Raw genomic sequence first — 17,552 nt, forward strand, 5'->3', positions numbered from 1 at the left:
GGACATTCATATCCTTTAGTGCTTCAAATATTCCTAATATTTAAGAAAATTAATAGTTATGCTCCTTCCTATTATAAGAACTAATAAAATAACTTGAAGATGAACAAGGCCCAAGATGTAACTTTTACTAATGAACCCCCAAAGGACTTCAGTATCCAAAAACGTACGGAAAGGAACAATGTTTATGTGATATTATCCTATTTTTATAGCACTTAATGCTTTTGATAGATTTATGTCCATATTTCACTTGCATGATCCCCAACATAATATGAACACATAATACATAAAAAAGCATCAGCAAATGATCACCTTGAAAGTATGTAGAGTTGATCTGGCAGTTGTAAGGTGGAAAAACTGGGAGTGTATGAAAGACATTCCTATCAAACCCAAATTGTGTTTCTTCTTATTAATTCTATACAAAGATTTATGAAAAACATTGATACAGTAAGACATACCAACTTACTATATAGGAAAACAGACCCTGAGGATTACTATTGACAATATAGTATGTGTATTAGTCACCTGGAAAACTGAAAAACACTGGAATCCAGAGGTTTAAGTTGAAGAGAAGGTGATCTGCTTTCTTCTCCAGACGGAAGCAGGGTAGGACTATCAATTCTCTCATATCCGATTGTCTTGTCATTCAGTTCAGTCATATCTTGAACAGAAGGAATCTTTGGTGGATTACTGAATGCCTAGCAAAGAAAGAAATGATTCATAAAAATCCCAAATTAAAACCAAACTTTAAAGATGAGTCAATCCTTCTGATGCTAGGAAAGAACGCTTGGCCAAATAAAAAGAAACTGTTTCCTACACAAAATAAACAGCGCGCAGAAATGTACACTAGAACAATGAACCCAGGCACATTCAGTTATTAACCTTATTAGCTAGACACCAAAAGACCTCCCCCAAATTACTTATTGGCTCCTAGAATTATCCTACCCACAACATAAATCAAGGCCCCTAATCACTGTCTATTTCTATCTTGTGACCCAGTTGAAGGCTGGGTTTTCATTCTTCTGATATCTGTGATGAGAGTAGGAGTGGAGGGAAAAAGCATTGCAGCAAGTGTCTGTGCTGGTTTGGGAGAAATGCATGCAGGAGATGACACATGTTCACAGTGCACACACACAGAGACATGCATTTGGGATATTGTGGGAGAGCCAGCTTATGAAAATAGTATGAATGATTAAGGTAAAGGAATATAAAGGGGAGGTAAACTGAATGAGGACAGAGCAGTCCTAGGAAATCTCCTGATCTCTATATCAGACTATTAATTCAAGACACTAGTATACAAAAACCTGGTTACTCATATGCCTGGGTTTTGGAAGGATATCAGAAGAAGAATTCATATTAAATTGTCTCTATCCTCACCAGTCTGACCTACCCTGATCGAGTGGGTGAAAGGTGAATCTAACATGCGACTAGCAGGTCTCTCTGGGAAATAGGGTCAAGAGGGAAATCATGCAGAATGACAAGGTTGGGTGGGGAAGATATATGGGTGCTATGGTGGCTGTCAGGAGAGGAGGGTCCCTGAAAGGACGGCCAACCTTATTGCACCCTTCAGCGTCCGGAGCTGGGCAACCATGTCCGAGAGACAGTGCTCCTGAAAATTCAAAACAGCAGAGTCTTTATAAAGCCAGCCAGCCTGAAAGCAGGGATTGGGGAGAGGCACAAAGAACCACCCTTTCTTCCCAAGAGGAAGGAGGAAGGAATCATCCCTGAATCCTGGAAGAAAGGAGACAGGAAAACCAGACACTCAACAGGAGCAGCCTGTAAGAAGATGGGACACAACCCTGAATATTCTGGGATGTCAAAAGTGACAGTATTGTCCACAATCAGTACTGAACCCAAATCTGGGAAATAAATTATTTGACTCTTCTATTTTAGGTGGTCTGAGCATCAGTAACAGCAGATCAGCACAAAACCCAAAGTTCCAATAAAAAGAAAAGACCACAAGAAGTAATGGTTATTTTTATGTAGATTTCAAGATTGCTGCTTTCTTCAACCTATACCTTCTGTTGGGGAAAATTGTGTGTGAGAAAAGGAATAGAGTGGACTATCTCTCACCTGGAGGTTCTCATTTTCCATAGATATCTTCTTCTTCTCAACAGATTGATCTCTAGAAGATAAAAGTGCTATTTAGTTCACTCATGAAATGTCTCAACTATAAATGGATTACCATTACAGATTTAGATTATAATGTTCATTTCAAGTTAGAAATAGTGTGTTCATTGAGTAACTAAAGGTGCCTTCCTGAACTATACTAATGAAGGAAGTTTTCAAATGCTATCTCTCTCTGAGAGATGGGCTGAGGGAGAGGGAGAGGGAGAGGGAGAGGGGGAGAGAGAGGGGGAGAGGGAGAGAGAGAGGGAGAGGGGGAGAGAGAGAGAAATGGGGTGGGGAGAGACAGACAAACTCTAAAGATAATCAAAGTTGAGACATTCAGGAGATGGTAAGAAGGAATAAAAAACTGGCAGAACAGAGAGATAAGGAGGAAAACCTTAAGAACACCAAAAATTATCCTTCTTCTCAAAACTCTGGGTTAATACAAAGGGCCAGAATCCTCTACTTTATGATGCAGAACACCACCTCAAGCATACTCAACTGTTTCTTAGTTTTGCTCAAATATAAGTCTTCATCAATGAGTTCTTGTTCCTCTGGAACAGAGCATCTCCTGCAAAACAGAGAGTAAATCATCTTTTGGATGATTTTTTACCATGTACTTTCCTTAGTACTATTACTGGGTAGTTTGACAATCCTCTAATATTACAGAGTTCAGATCTCACAGTAAAAACAAACAAACAAAAAAACTTCACTAATACGTAAAGCATGAGGAAGAATATTTTATGAGTAAAAACTGAAAGAGTGCCGAAAATTTATTCAATGGTCAAAAACTATTCTAAAAACAAATAAAACCTAATAATTAGAAACTGTTATATCCATTTTATAAGAGAGTGAAGTACCCTGGAAGCCTGTCTCCTGAACTAAGTGTTAACAGATAAAAAATAAAGTATTAAAAACGAAGCTTCTAAGAACTCAGTCCCGAATTCTAATCACATGATCTCATTATTCACCATGAAAAGGTACTTAGGCACATCTGGAGACTATTAGATTTCATTTAATTAATTTTCTCCATTTTAGACATTTTCCCCTAAAAAGCAGACTCTTGTAGAATATTTTTTTCTATTAGCATTTATCCTGCAAAAAAGAATCTTAAGAAAGTCACAACTGGATTGAAGCAAACTGACTTATTACAGACATATGCGACTACTGAATCAAATTAAAAGTTGTTAAATTAAAGTTAGCACAAATGGATATGCTAGGCAATATTTAGAGGTTGAATGCTGAAAGGAACACATGGTATATTAGGAAGACAAACATTTAAACAAATAGCACTGAATGTACAATAGGTACTGTTTACATTGATTCTCGATAAGAAACATAAAAATCAATTTAACCTGGAATGTAAAGACTTTATTCTTTAAGAATTTAAAATTAAGGGAAAGGGCATAGGGTCAGAAATGATGGTGGAATGTGATGATCATTATTATCCAAAGTACATGTATGAAGACACAAATTGGTGTGAATGTACTTTGTATACAACCAGAGATACGAAAAACTGTGCTCTATATGTTTAATAAGAATTGTAATGCATTCTGCTGTCATATATAAGTTAAAAAAATAAAAGTCAATACATGTAAAGTGAACAAAAAAGAATTTAAAATCTCTTGAAGAACAAAAGCATATACATATAAAAAACACCCCACAACACAAAACAGTATTTGAACAAATGTCATGAATCAAAACATGCAGGAAGTCACTGTAAACTACTGTCAATGGGAAAAGTGTCCCACAAGATATAGATAAGATTTGGATAGGCAGATGGAATGCAGAAGATCACTGCAAGCAACAGAAAGATGATCATGGAGGAAAAAGTAAGCATGACACATGTAGGGAATAGTGAAGTCACAAATTTGGCCAAAGTACAAGGTTTGTGTTAAGATATAATGAAAAATAAGACTGGGTAAGTAAGGTGGGGAAAGTCAGCATAAGGATTTGAATGCTAGCTGAAGAGTGTATAATTGAGATGAAGTATTTAGAATATAAAGACACATCAAGAGTTGTCTCAGGTATAATACTGAGACCTGGAACCTTACCTGTATTTTGGATGGGAATTATAGTAACAAAACCATCTTGCAGGTAATGTAGATGGATCCACCTTGCCAGGAAGTTTCCTCCATTTAAGACATTCATCACACTGTACCCATGTCTGGTCAGGAATCTTCCTGAATGAGGGAAAACAGAAGTGTGACTGTGTATATCCTAGCTTTGTGCTCTGCCTTACATTATAAAGGCACAAAAAAGTGAAAATAATTAATTTTATATATGAGTTATGTTGGAAATGTTATAGATGTATGAGATGTGTTTATTTTTAATTTCATAGATAACACTAACATTATTTATGGAGGTCAATAATATTTATCTTGGCAAATTTTATTCTAAGCTAATAACAGGATAATTTTAACTCTAAAAGTTTATTAGGAAAAGGCATCGTGTATGTGTGTATGTGTGTGTGTGTGTGTGTGTGTGTGTGTGTGTGTGTGTAATGTGTATCTGTATTACATTATTACCAAGAAATAAAACCACTGAATCATTTTATTTACTTCTGTCCAACTACATAACAGATTTAAAATACACTTATGGGAATACAGTCATCAAACCATCTTGCTCATTTCCCTGCAGATATTCCCCATCCCTTTTCTGTTTTTTTTTCAAAAAAAACCCCTTTGTTTATAATGCTTCAATCCAAAATTTTTTAGGTTGATACCCCCAAAATTATTCTTTAAAAGTGCTATGAATTTTGCTTAAATATCCTGACCAGAAATGGTGGCTTTAGACCAACAACTGAATTAAATTAAGATAAAGTCTTCCAGAGTTCAACTCTTGAAATACACACCCATTCCCATCCACTATTAGAAATAGAATCCAGTAATCAAAGCCCCAAAGACAATTTGTTTCTCTGTGAAAAGAGATGGCCCATATATGATAGTACTCAGTACCTAGGGTGTGAAGAGTGGATTGGAGCTAAAAGAGGGAAGACTAGAGAAAAGACAGAAAGAGGGGAGAGGGGCACCTTGGGCCAATTTAACCACTAGGGTGAGTTTTGTGTATGTTATATTTACACTGCTCTAATACTAAATATTTTATTAGAGTGGTGTGTTTCTTTTAAGCCTAGGTTTAGTATTTTTCTTTATTGCTTCAAACATGCTTTTTTTAGTTACATAAGTAATATAATAAACTTCTTAGGAAGAACTAGAAGATACAGAAAGATATAAAGAAGAAAATAAAAAGCACTCATAATTCTACCATTCAAATACAATGTCTCTTCTTTTTTAAAACTCTGTTTTAACACTGTGTATACACATTTTTGGACCTAGAGCTTCCTATCTCTTAGCTGCAAGATGTTCCAGACTTGTAACCTTTAAGCTCTAAGCTCAGGCCTGACCTCTGGTGTCTATATATTTCTACACAGACACTGATTCATTTAAAGCCAGACCTTGCAAAAGGTTTCAGCAGTAGTGTTGAGGTGAGGGAGGAAAGAAAAAGTTCATATTAGCCTATACACATATATACAGAATAGTCTGTTGTAGAAAGATGACAGTATAATTCTTTCAGGCACACTTAGAGGCAGTAACTCTCTGTTTTGGGTTATATGCAATCACGGTGGATCTTTCAATCCAGGCAGGTAGGAGAGGCTTTTAGCTCATGCTTGCATTAAACAGGAAGTTAAGGAAGCTATAGTATATTCCCTCGCTTTGTAGTGCCTAAAAACTTAGGTTGAGAGATTTAGTTGCCTATATTTGAATCTCGGCTCTAACATTTTCTACTTGTCTTACCTTGGTCACTCTAACCTGAGTGTGGGGGGAGCTTCCACGGCACTCAGGGTAGAGGGGGACTCCCTATTCTAGGAGGAGAAGGTCCCTCTAACCTGTAGGCTTTCAGTCTGTCAGTCTCTACATCTATAAATAATGTCTGTCTATTTCAGAGTTACAGTGATTAAATTACTGCATGTAAAAATTTAGAAATGCTGGTAACAGTGGCACAACCTATAATTCCAGTGATTTGGGAGGCTGAGACAGGAGCAGGGGGATCATAAGTTTGAAGCCAGCCTTACAACTTAGAGAGACCCTGTCACAAAATAAAAAATAAAAATGGCTGGAGGTGTAGCTCAGTGGTAGATTGTCCCTGGGTTCAAAAGTCAGTTTAAAAAAACATTAGGGTCTGAGGTTGTGGCTCAGTGGTAGAGCGCTTGCCTACCATGTATAAGGTATTAGGTTCGATTCTCAGGACCACATAGTATTGTGACCATCTACAACTAAAAAAAATATACAAAAAAATTAGAACTATGTGAGGCTTATATGTAATCAATAAACAATTAGCATTATTACAATTCTGCTTCTAGCACATACACTCTCTAGCAGTATATGAATATCTGTGTTTCACTGCATTAATCATTGCTAATTTGAAAGGTAAAAAGGCATCTCATCTTAACATGCATTTCTTCGAAAAAATATAGAAGATGGACATGAACTGATATCTTTAGAATAAGGTGGAAACATACATATAGCCATAGTTGCATATGAAACACATTTTTAAACATACATTGGTGTGGTAGCTTCTATTTAAAAAAAGGAACATCCCCAAATGAACTTTAACATGTTAATCTTTGTCTTAATGGTAGTATAAATGTGTTATTATACAGTCTATCCTCTATATTATGCTCCTTTCCTGACTTTCAGAAGCATTTCAACCTCTTCGTTGTGTGATTTCCTGACTTAGATCCAATAAACTCTCTCTTATTTCTATTCTACTTTTTCTCTAATGCTGGGTTTCCAGTATTTTGATACTAGTTTAGTGTCAATAATATTGACTAGGAATAAAGAGAAAGCGAAGTGTGCTAAAATGAATGAATACCTACTCTATGCCAGGTACTGTGCTAAAAACGTTATGCCACTTACTTCAATACATTCAGAGAAATGAAATAACCATCCCAAGCCCACCCAAATATTAAGAAGCAAATCCAGACATTTAGCCCCAAAATGTCTAATTAAATGGCCATCATTTTCCACTATATTACACTGCCTCTATGAAACAAGAAATACTAAACTCCTGACATATTTATGATTGAAACCACCTAAGTGTTAAACCAGACTGAAGAAGTTTAAAAAATGATACAATTAGTAACTGTGCTTTCTCAATTTGTGAATTAAACTTCCTGATGTGAAAAACATTTTACCCTTGTTCCTTCAATTTAATCTATGAACATTACCCATAATCCTTCCCATATTCTTTATTTTATTACTCATGTTACTGGCCTGGCTGTAGCAGAGATCTCAAAATTCTCTTGAGATATCTTTTCCTTCCAATAAGCATTAAGCTTCTGGGCAAGGGCATTTATTGTCAACCTGAAAGAAAATGCAAAAAGTATGTAAAGGTTTAGCACTTGTTAAACAATCCATAATGACTAATCATGTTGAATAGTCATGTTGTGTAAAATAGACACAAAACCTAAAAAGTAGAGATCTATAAAATTTTCAGGGTTTGTAGAATCATGGAGAAGGCAAGTTGACCCTGGAGACTATGACAGAGGACCAAACTGCAAAGCTAGGACAGAGTCAAATACTGGTAATTTGATAGGAAGTTATTTAATTGTCAGATAATGACAAGTAATTGAGAATCAAGTTGAAAGTGGATCAAACACTATACCCTATCTCTTATGAATTAATCAAATATTAACTTAAAAATGTCTATATAGTTCCTCTGCATCAAAATGCTGATCATATTAGTAAAGCCCTAATAGATAAAAACCGCTTTGACATTCTACTATATAGCTGTTATTGGAGGCTGTGTGTGAGTTCTGGTTTGTGCTCTTTTTTCTTTTCTCTCTCTTCCCATGTAAACAAGGGTAGATTTAGGGTCACCAAAATGTGATTTTTAGAAGTCAGAGACATGAAAATTTGCTCTATATGTGTACTATGAAATGAAATGCATTCTGCTGTCTTATATAACAAATTAGAATAAATAAGTACATTTAAAATAAAAAAGTCAGAGCATGCATTTTAATTGTAAAAACTTGTAACTTCCTGGGCTTGGGTTGTGGCTCAGTAGTAAAGTGCTTGTCTCACATGTGTAAGATACTGGGTTTGATCCTCAGCACCACATAAAATAAATAAAATAAAGGTATTGTGTCCATCTACAACTAAAAATATATTTAAAAACTTGTAACTTCCTAATTAATAACTCCTACTTAATTATACATCCCAAGAATATAACTCATTGCAGACCTATACAGAACACTACAGTCCAAGAATACAACCCAATGCAGACCTATACACACCTAGAACACCACAAATTTAGAATTTTTAAGAATGTCTGGGCCCTGGCTGGGGTTGTAGCTCAGTAGTAGAGCACTTGCCTAGCACATGTGAGGCACTGGGTTCCATCCTTATCACCACATGAAAATAAATAAAATAAAATAAAATAAAATAAAATAAAGGTATTGTGTCCATATACAATGAAAAATATACTTTTAAAAAATGTCTGGGCCCTGTGGATCACTCCTCAAGGTTTCTGCAGACCTTTTCTCTTCTTAAGAAGAAATCTATCTTATGTCCAATTACTCATATTAAATTAGATTCTCACTATGGAGAAGAATAAAATAATCATGAAATCCCCTATAACTCTTATTCCCCTCTAACCTACTAGTGTTCCTACCTCCATATTTATATCTTTCCCTCAACACAGAACATAAAACATACATTATGTCCCCCTTAAAATCTGCTTTTAAAAGAAGTATAGCAGCATGTGATGGTGTGTGCATATAATTCCAATGACTTAGAAGGCTGAGGCAGGAGGATCAAAAGTTTGAGGCTACCCTGGGAAACTTACTGAGACCTGTCTTAATATCAGAAATAAAAAGAGCTGGGAATGAAGCTCAGTGCTTCTGAAAAGAAATATATCAGATGGGCTTCTGGGAAGATGGAAGAGTAGTATGCATGAAATCTATCTCATCTAGATAATAACCACATTAGCTGAATTTGTCTGATGTAAGTATTTTTGAACTCAGGAATCTGTTGAAGGCTTGTAACTTCTAGAAGAGAGCTTAGATGGTAAATTGTAGTTAATTTTGGTTAATTTCATTTTTTAGGACAGTAGCAGCTACACATCCCCCACCTTCAACTCCATGGCTGACAATCCTGTGTGCATTCTAAGAGCAATTTGTAGAACATAGCACAGGCAAAAAGGATGATTTCCTCCAAATACTGGCGATCTCTGCTTCCATCCCTGATAGCTCTTTCTGAACACAGAAGTACAGACAAAAAAGACAGGTAGCCATTTCTGTTGTACCTTTTATTGGTATGAACCCTTTACCCTCTAGCTAAAGAGGGGACTCAAAAGTCTGGCACCTCTTTATTCCCTTCATTTTTCTCTTTTTCTGTTTTGGGAGCCAGACATTAAAAGGTAAGATATTCAAAAGAAAATGCATATATGAGGAAAATAAGAAAGTCACTGTGAATTCCCAGGAAAAGACAGGATTAGAAAACAAGTAAGAAGACCTTAAGTTTATACTTCAGGCTGATCCTTAGAACAGAGACAACATACTACAATAAAAACAAAAACAAAAACTACAGCAAATCCTGGGAAACGGGGAGAATGTGATTTCCAGAGTTACTAGGTAATTAGATTCAAATGTCCAGTTTTCAATAATAACAACAAAAATCGCAAGGCATACAAAAAAAAAAAAAAAAAACAAAACAGGAAAACATGACCCATTCAAAGGAAAAATAAAACCAACAAAAACCAACCATGAAAAGATATGATGATGAATCTACCAAAAGCTTTAAAACAACTCTCATAAAGATATAAAGATGTCCAAAGAACCAAAGGAAGATGAAGAGAAAGTCATGAAGAAAATGGAAATTGCAATAAAGAGACAGAAAACCTAAAAAGAATCCAAAAAGGAAAGCCTGGCATTGAAAAGTACAAAAGTTGCAATCAATAATTCACTAGAGGGATTCAAAGGCAGGTTTGAACAGACAGAAGAAGAATCTGTAAACTCCAAGATAAGATATTACCCAAGCCCAAGGATCAGAAAGAATAAAAAGTGAATAAAAGTGAGCACAACCTAAGGCACCAGTGGAACACCATTAGTAATCTAACATACACATTGTGGAGTTCAAGAAAGAGAAGAGAGAAAGGGACAGAGAATATTTGAAGAAATAATGGCTGAAACTTCCCAAATTTGAAGAAAGACATGACTATATGCATGTAAGAAACTTAACAAATTCCAAATAGAATGAACTCAGAGTGGCTCACACTGAGGCACAACTATAATCAAGCCACTGAAAGACAAAAACAGAGAACCTTGAAAGTAGCAAGAGAGTAGTAACTTGTCATATTCAAGAGATACTTGGAATATTTAACTCTACATTTTTTTTTCTACAGGATTTAAGAGAATACATTTAAAAGAAAAAAATTAAAAGATACATTTAAAAGAAAAGAGTCTAAAAGATAGTACTATCATGACTTTGGTTTGTAAGTCCAAATTTTGTAATTAAATTGCATTATGTAATTTAAGAAACTAATACATTAAATCTATTTGCTTATGGTTTTGGACACGTGATGAATGAACAAAGATGTAATTTAGTGAGATCAATAACTGAAAGTGGTAGTAGCAGAGTTAAAGGAGAACTTTCATACATAATTGAAGTTAAATTGGCATAAATTCAAATTAGTGTCATAACTTAAGGATATTAAATGTAATCCCCATGATAACCACAAGGTAAACAGCTATGTAGAATACAGAAAAGTATCAGCTAAACAAAAAAGAAGACAGTAGGCTGGGGTTGTGGCTCAGTGGTAGAGCACTTGTCTCGCATGTGTAAGGCAGTGGGTTCAATCCTCAGCAACACATAAAGATAAATAAATAAAATAAAGATAATGTGTCCATCTACAACTTAAAATTTTTTTTTAATTTTTTTTAATATTTATTTTTTAGTTCTTGGCGGACACAACATCTTTGTTGGTATGTGGTGCTGAGAATCGAACCCGGGCCGCACGCATGCCAGGCGAGTGCGCTACCACTTGAGCCACATCCCCAGCCCTTAAAATTTTTTAATAAGACAGTAATAGAGAAAATGAGGGACAAAAGCATATAAGACATATTAAAAATAAATAGCAAAATGATAGAATTAACTCTCTTCTTACCAGTGATTACTTTGAAAGTAAGTAGATTAAATTCAGATTCATAGAGATATGATAGAACAAAAAGAATACAACAGATTTGGGTACCTAGAAATGGGGCAATACTGTTGACAAATACCTAAAAATGTAGGACTAAGTTTCAGAATTGAGAATTGGCAGAGGTTAGAAAAATTTTAAGGAGTATGACAGAAAAAATTAAATTTCCTTGAACAGATTATTAATAGAAATATGGATTTTAAACACTTCACTGGTGAGGGCTCAGAGGAAGTGGAGAAGCATGGTAGAGAAAATATAAAGTGCCTTAGAGAATACTTAAATCATTTTAAACAGACTGTTAATAGACATGTGGATGTTAAAGGCATTACTAAAGAACACTCAGAAGGAAATGAGGAGCACCTTACTGGAAAACTTGAGGGTGGTGCTTGTTAAATAGTGGTAGAAAACTAAGCAGAACAGTGTCCCCCAGTTATGTGGAAAGCACAACTTGTAAATGATGGAATTGGACATTTAGTTGAGGAGATCTCCATGAAAAGTGCTGAAAGTATAGCTTGTGGCCTTTGGTTGCTCATGTAAAATGCAAGGGCAAAGAGAAAAATTGAGGGAAGAACTGTTAAGTTAAAAGGAGCCATAATTTGATGATTTGGAAAACTCTCAGTCTATCCAAATTGCAGAAGACATTGAAACTTAGATTTCCCCATCAGGAAAGTGTGCTTTAGAAAAAAAACAACAACCTAAAGGTAGGGCTGAATAACTTTTTGGTAATATTGCAATAAGATCAAAAGGTCACAGTCTTCAGTCAGTCACACAAAAGGCTCTTTAAAATGATTAGGCACATGACTCAGATCTCTCCAGCAATCTCAGCTGAAGACAGAAAAGAAATAGGATTATCTAGCAAAGACCTGTCAAGGGTCTCTTGTTGAATAGAGTGAATATCCATGATATTCATGGGAGATTCACAAGGTTCTTTTTTTTCCCCCACAAGGTTCTTGAGAATGCCACAAGCAAAAATTTTTAGCTTGGACTGAAAGGGATAGAGAAAATGTAAAATGAATGTAGTCTGTTGTACCTTAAAACTTCAAATTTCTACCACCAGGAAACTAGCTGATGAAACTACTCAGCTGCAAACACATGCTACCCTTCATCAACAAGGAAAGATGATTTCAAGGGTGGAACCATAAAACCAGAGGCCCCAAACTCAAAGACTAGAGGGTAGAGATGCAAGCCCTAGAAAACTATTCCCAGTCTTTTAAATTTAATAAAATTTGTTTAGCTGGATTTCAGATATTACCTGGTATTTGTGACTCCTTTTTTTCCTTCCTTTTTTTCTCCCACATGGCTCAGATTATTTAAAACTAGTGTCCTGTGACTACCCCACTATGGTATTTTAGGTGTAAAATGCAAGGTGAGGAGAGGGAGAGGGAGAGGAAAAAGGAGAGGGAGAGGAGAAAGGAAGAAAGGAAGAAGGGAAGAAGAGAGGAAGAGACAAAGACATGCAATGATGGAGAGGAATTTTGTCCCAAGATGAATCATACTCAGAGTTATCATCTATATGTGATTTAAACCATGAGATTTGAGACTCTTGAGCTGATTTTTTTGTGGGGGGTACTAGGACTTGAACCCAGGGGTGCTTAACCACTGATCCATATCCCAGCCGTTTCTATTTTTTATTTTGGGACAGGGTCTCACTAAGTTGCTTGGGCCTTGCCAAGTTGCTGAGGCTGGCTTTGAACATGTGATCTTCCTGCCTCATCCTTCCAAGCCTCTGGAATAACAGATAAGTACCATGTGCCTGGCTGAACTGATGATATTTAACTGAGATTTTACTTTTGGGAATTCCAGGATGGAGTTGTAGCATGAGTGAAATGTGTTGGGATGAACACATTTTGCATGTGAGAAATAAGTGAATTTCAGAAGATCAAGAGACAGACTCCTGTAAATAAAATAATGGTTCTCCAAAGATGCCTATGTCCTAATTCCCACAACCTATGAACACACTAGATTACATAGCAAGAGGGAATTAAAATTGCAGATGAAATTAAGGTCATTCATCAACTGACCTCAAGATAGGATTATTAGCCTTTAAAAACAGAAGAATGAGGGAGATGAGTCAGAATCAGAGAAGTAGATGTGATGACAGAAACAAGGCCACTGGAATGATGCAACATGAGGAGGACTCAACCCATCATTGCTGACTCTGAAGTTGGAGGAAGACGGCCTTGGGCCAAGGAATGCTGGCAGCCTCTAGAAGTTGGAAAAAGCAAGGTAATGAATTTTCCCCTAGAGCCTCAAGAAAGGAATGCAGTCTGATTTTAAATCCTTGATTTTAATCTAACGAGATCTTGGTGAGATTTTTAACTTATAGAATTCTAAGATAGTTAAATTAGTATTGTTTTAAGCCACCAAGTTTCTGGTAGCTTCTTAAAACAATTAAAGACACTTTCTATTGTTTATAGACAGACATCAAGTACTGCTATTTCCCTTAAAATTTAAAATATTTCATGGCTCTCCTATGAGTTCATTATGTGTAATTTGGTACACATAGTTCAGGAATGGTGGTTCTAGTACAGGGGTCAGCAAACTGTAGCCCAGAAGGCAAACCCCACCCACTGCCTATTTTTGTGAACAAACTTGTACTGAACACAGCCATGCTTGTTTCTTTGCTTAATGTCGATATATGCTTTCATACTATGGTAGAATTAAGTAGTTGTAAAAGAAGACAATATGGCCATCAAAGCCCCAAATAATTACTTTCTGGAACTTCTCAGAATATGTTTGCCAATCCCTGTCTAGGACCTGACCCTACTCTATCCATCTAACTTGATTTCCCTTCACTCCACTTACAATCCTATATCCCTACTCTCTACACTTACCATTCTGAATTCCTGTCACTACATCAGTTCATAATACAACTTCCTCTTGGAATTCTATTCCTTTTCCCCCTAAATCTTGTATCCTTTAAGGCACACCTCAAGTCATACTCTCTACATAGAACTTTCCCTATTTACTTTATCAGGCATTTTTCCTATACCGTACTAATTAGATTTTGATTAATCAAATAGCCATGTTACCGCTGTCCAATTTATTTCATACATGTGACAAGCTATTATTATAAATAGACTGTAAGGTTCTTAAAGAAAGCAACTATGTCTTGAATTTTTCTGGAAAATTCCACAAAACCTACCCACTATGTTTATGTACCAGTGGAGTGCTCAGTGCATTGATTGCATCTTTTAAAGTGAAGTTCACTCTAAAAATGTTTTAAGTTTGATCCCTGATAGTTGCAGATGAAATCTGATATCCACAACTGTTAAGTGATATTACAGGTGATTTATTTGTAGACATTCCAGCAGTATGATTGCCGGTATCTCTTTTATCATTTACAGTTTTGATATCTTTAATACACATAGGACAAGTTTATGCTAGCATATAACCTTCTCTAATCCCTTTCTCAAATTCCTGAATTTTTACCTAAATGCTACTCTACAGTGCATGCTCAGCCATGTGCAACACCATGGATTCAACTCTCAGGCTCAAAAAGGATGGGACAATAATGCCAGAATTGGATAAAATTATGCAAATTTACTATCATCAGAAGCCTGTATGCAGGATAATGTACTAGTTTTCTGCTTCTAATAAAATATAGAGTACATATTAAGCTACTTAAGCCAGAAATCCTATATGTTTAACTAAATTAATCTGCTATTTACAGAATATCTCTATTTAGATCTTCTGTAATCATCTCAAACTCATCCTACCAAAATTAGACATCAAAAATGAAAAATCTAATGTGTCCAAAATCCAAAACATAGATTTTGGTGGGAAGATGGCAAAGGTGACATAGAAAGGTATTAAGTAATTTTTAATATCTAATATTTGCATTCCACATATTTTAATTATTTAGATAATCATTGGAAGTCATTTATTCCTTTGGCTCAAGAGAACCCAAATGACTTAGCTTTCAGACTTTTGTTAAGCCAATGTCATTTATAGATTTTCACCCTTAAGAGTCAAGTGCTGGCCAAAGATCTCCATTATGGGTCAGACTTATATTTAAATTATCAATTTATTTTGATTGAGGGAACATAGTTGCCATAACCACTGAGTAGCCTGAGTAACCCAAATCCAACTATGCTGAAATTAACTTGGGACTGCCATTCAAACAGCTGTCTCTTTGTGAAACACTAAACCTGAAGTTTTTATGGTTCCAGGTAAATTAAGGTAAATTTTTAATTAACTATAATGTTTTGAACACAATAAGAGATATGGGGAATTATTTTTCTTTCACTCTAAGAAAAATTGCTATAAGAACTTCAGGAGAAATGAAACCAAATGCCCTCTTGCTTTGTCTTTCTTCATACTTGCAGAACACTCATTTCCTTTCTGTGCCCTTACATATACTTCCCTCTGCTTAGAATGTCTACCTATGTCTATCTAGAAAACTTCAAGTTTTCCTTCAAGTTTAATCTAAAATATAATCTGATTTACAAAGCCATCCTTGATTCCTTTAGGCATATTTAAAGGTTCTTCTCATTTTTATATGTACCCCCATTAAAACAATTATTTTATGTATATTTAAGTTTCTTATTTGCATATGTCTTATCACAATTGTTCATAGGCATCAAGGACTCTAATTTTTCATTCTTATGCCCTTTGTACATGACACATAGAAGGCATTTGAAAGAAGGAATAGAAGACTTCTCTTTTCCCAAAAGTTAAGAAAAAATCTCATCTGGCTTTACCAACTTCTTTCTTCATCTCCTAAAAATGTACCTACTGCTTCAGACTCAGTGTCAAGTTCCTTTCTGTTTCTTATGTGTTTGTCTTTACTAGCAAGTCTAGATGCTTCTATGAAAGCACACATCTTTCTTGTCATTCAACATTTTCTTCTAAGACTATTTACTGGCTTCAAGAAAATATTTTGGAACAAATTTCAAATTCCACCCCTTCCAAAGTATTCAACAACTTTACATGGACTCATATTTTCAAAGATCAATAACAAGGCTTTTCATTTCATAGAAATATTTTACTAAATAACTCCTATGTTCTTTTCATAGTTTTTTAAAGGTAAGAATATCTCTGAACTCCATATATCAAGTATACCAGTAAGCTTTGTTTTAAAATAAAATCATTTTATCTTTAATCACAGAAAACAGATTTGAGGTAATTCTAAGTTAACTTATCTGGCTGGTTTTTACAGACTGCAGAGAATACAATTGTATCTGAACAAATTATCAGAAGCACCTCAGGTTGGGGATGACTCACCGGTATTCCTTGGTGTACTCAAAGTCTTGTTTGTTATAGGCAGGTTTTAGGAAATTGCACTCAATGACTCCAATTACTCCCACACCTTCTCCATGAGTTGGCTTAAAAGAAAAATATTAATTTCAATACTTACATTACTGTTGACTTCCTAGAAGCATTTCCTTTTGATTCTAGAAAGATTATATAATGTTCATGGGCAAGGAAAGACCATTAACATATAGAGAAACACTTAGAATGTACTTCAGTATACTGCAAGTATATTGAAACTTGCAATATATAGAGAACTATAAACTGAAAAATTTTAGAACAGAGATTTTCAATGATTCACAGATCCATAGGATTTTTCAAGAAATAATAACTCTTCTTTACTTACAAACCTACAATTTTATCAGTTTCACATTCCAGCATTGCCATAAGATTTCATTTGAATAAAAAAGTACACTGCTGGGGCTGGGGTTGTGGCTCAGTGGTGCAGCACCTGCCTACCATGTGTGAGGCACTGAGTTTGATTCTCAGCACTGCATATAAATAAATTATAAAATAAAGGCTCATCAACATCTAAAAAATATTTTTTATAAAGTACACTGCTAAAAAAGCAAGATTATATACTACTATTTGAGGGAACTGTAAGGAAACTTCATCACTACCCCCAAATTTTAGGGATGTTATGTGATAGTTACACCTTATCTATTCAAGTAAGTATTTTCCCCACATATATAGACTACCAAAGAAAGTCAGACTGGCTGTGTTTATTAATTATAAGTTGATGTAAAATGTTTTGTGAATTAAAATAGTTCTTTGTTATTTTTAGTGGAAGAAACTAAGTCAAAGTGTAATTAGACCAGCAAATAAACATAAGTTGTCTAAAAATGACATAATAAGAACAAATATGATTGGCTGAAAATAGCTATCCTGGGCCCTATGTAATTGTGTACTGCATGATATAAAGCAGTCTATAATTCACTGTGCTTTAACCACCTAATTTATAAATTAAGAAATTAAGAGGATACTCATGGGGATTA

At 35.2% G+C, this 17,552-nt stretch overlaps 1 protein-coding gene across 4 annotated transcripts in view; it reads right to left on the reverse strand.

Moving 5' to 3' along the window:
- Positions 1–17,552, reverse strand: part of Morc4 (MORC family CW-type zinc finger 4) — a 73,488-nt gene that overhangs the window by 35,009 nt on the left and 20,927 nt on the right. For all 4 annotated transcript variants that reach the window (XM_077107757.1, XM_077107758.1, XM_077107756.1 and 1 more), the window contains 6 exons: positions 16,531–16,631; positions 7,380–7,469; positions 4,161–4,289; positions 2,609–2,677; positions 2,071–2,122; positions 523–695 (listed from right to left, as the gene is read on the reverse strand). In XM_077107757.1, coding sequence (XP_076963872.1) covers positions 523–695; positions 2,071–2,122; positions 2,609–2,677; positions 4,161–4,289; positions 7,380–7,469; positions 16,531–16,631 — 614 coding nt within the window. The remainder of the gene's footprint in view (positions 1–522; positions 696–2,070; positions 2,123–2,608; positions 2,678–4,160; positions 4,290–7,379; positions 7,470–16,530; positions 16,632–17,552) is intronic.

The sequence above is a fragment of the Callospermophilus lateralis genome, chromosome X (genome assembly GCF_048772815.1).
Source record: "Callospermophilus lateralis isolate mCalLat2 chromosome X, mCalLat2.hap1, whole genome shotgun sequence".
Classification (NCBI taxonomy): Eukaryota; Metazoa; Chordata; class Mammalia; order Rodentia; family Sciuridae; genus Callospermophilus; species Callospermophilus lateralis.